At 32.7% G+C, this 1,508-nt stretch overlaps 1 protein-coding gene across 1 annotated transcript in view; it reads right to left on the bottom strand.

The window, feature by feature from the left end:
- LOC101512750 (U-box domain-containing protein 11) overlaps window positions 1–1,009 on the bottom strand; it is a 3,830-nt gene extending 2,821 nt beyond the window's left edge. The window contains exon 1 of the mRNA XM_004505200.4: window positions 498–1,009. Within this exon, the coding sequence (XP_004505257.1) occupies window positions 498–833 (336 nt within the window). The 5' untranslated portion in view covers window positions 834–1,009. The remainder of the gene's footprint in view (window positions 1–497) is intronic.
- Between the last annotated feature and the right edge of the window lie 499 nt (window positions 1,010–1,508).

Genomic DNA, 1,508 nt, shown 5'->3' with positions numbered 1-1,508 from the left:
TAGGGATGTTGGCCTATGAAGACACATACACATATGTAATAATTTGAGAAAATGGAAATGATGAAATATAATTACATGCGTTGGTGACATGTCGAACACCACGCCTTCGAGATGAAGAGTCAGTGCTATATAGGCGTGGGTTCATCAAATTGAATCGAGCATTCTCTCAATTAAAGAAAAAAAATTCAAACAGTAAAATATCAAACAGGATTATGACGAGTAATGAAATGAAATCAAATGAAACATCAAAGTTTTGGAATTTCAGCTGTGTGAACTACAGATCTAAATTACCAAAATAAAAAGCAAAACACAAAACCACATCCAAACATGGAGTTCTGCTTATGCAACCGTGAACTAAGATCAGTTATTGCAATTCAGCATTAGAATTAGGCAAACAGGAACCAACCGCAGAAGCTTCAAATTCATAATAAATAAATATAAAAAACCGAAAAAAAGGAACATGAAAAGAAGCGAACATCATTAGATCGAAAACTTACAGAAGATGAATTGGAACTGAAATTCTTCGCTACAGATAGTAATCGTTTAGCAGATTGAAGAGCAAGCACCAGATCAGAGGACCACGAATCCGCCGAAGCAGAAACAGAAGCTGAAGAACTTGAAGCAGAACCAACAACCTTGTTCAGTTCCCTAATTTCTTCAAACAAGTGTGTAAGGAGGGAGATCCGCCGAACCAGATCGGTGCAGTCCTTTCTGAACATTGCATCGGCGGTGAGAGAAGAAGAACCGCCTCCTCCTCCTGCACACATTCCGGCGATGTCGTGAACTAGACAAAGGAGCTCCGGTGTGTTGTCTCCGGCGAATTCGCCGGCCATGTTTTGCTGGCTCGTGTTGGAGGGGAAGTCAGATAAAGTCTAATAGAATTTGTGGTGAGACTTATTGAACTTCGACACGTAAGAATAGTGCTGAATGAATCACTCTCATAATAATTTTGTAATCAGTTCTTGCCTTCACGTTCTTCGGTTTTTCGAATTATTATCGGTTAATTAAATAATACTAGTATTTAATTCAATTTTGAAGAAGAAAACGGATATTATTTAATTCTGTTTTACATAACTAGTATTAGTTAATTAAGGAAAGTATTAAATAGCGGGAAACGAGAATCTCGGAGAGAGATACTACGAGGGAGATGACGATAACAAATAATAATACTTTATAATATTATAATTCATCTCAATTATAAGAAATTTTTTGAAGTTTTTTATTTTATTTGTAAGAAAAATTTGTAATTTTTAAATTATTGTTTGAATAATTTTTTTATCCTCTCTTAATATTTGTCTTTAAATATAATTATGTATTTAATATTTTGCACTTTTTTTATAAAATATATAATTAAAAATATTAAAATAATCATAATGAATACATTCATTTTGGTATAATAATAATCATAATGAAATAAAGAGAAAACAATAGGATACAGTTGGATTTGGAATATTATGAATTGTAACACAACCGACTACTGTTTTTTCAAAAAAATAAAAAAATATGGT

The sequence above is a fragment of the Cicer arietinum genome, chromosome 6 (genome assembly GCF_000331145.2).
Source record: "Cicer arietinum cultivar CDC Frontier isolate Library 1 chromosome 6, Cicar.CDCFrontier_v2.0, whole genome shotgun sequence".
Classification (NCBI taxonomy): Eukaryota; Viridiplantae; Streptophyta; class Magnoliopsida; order Fabales; family Fabaceae; genus Cicer; species Cicer arietinum.
Note: the sequence above shows the minus strand (reverse complement) of the source record. Positions and strands in the feature narration are given on the sequence as shown.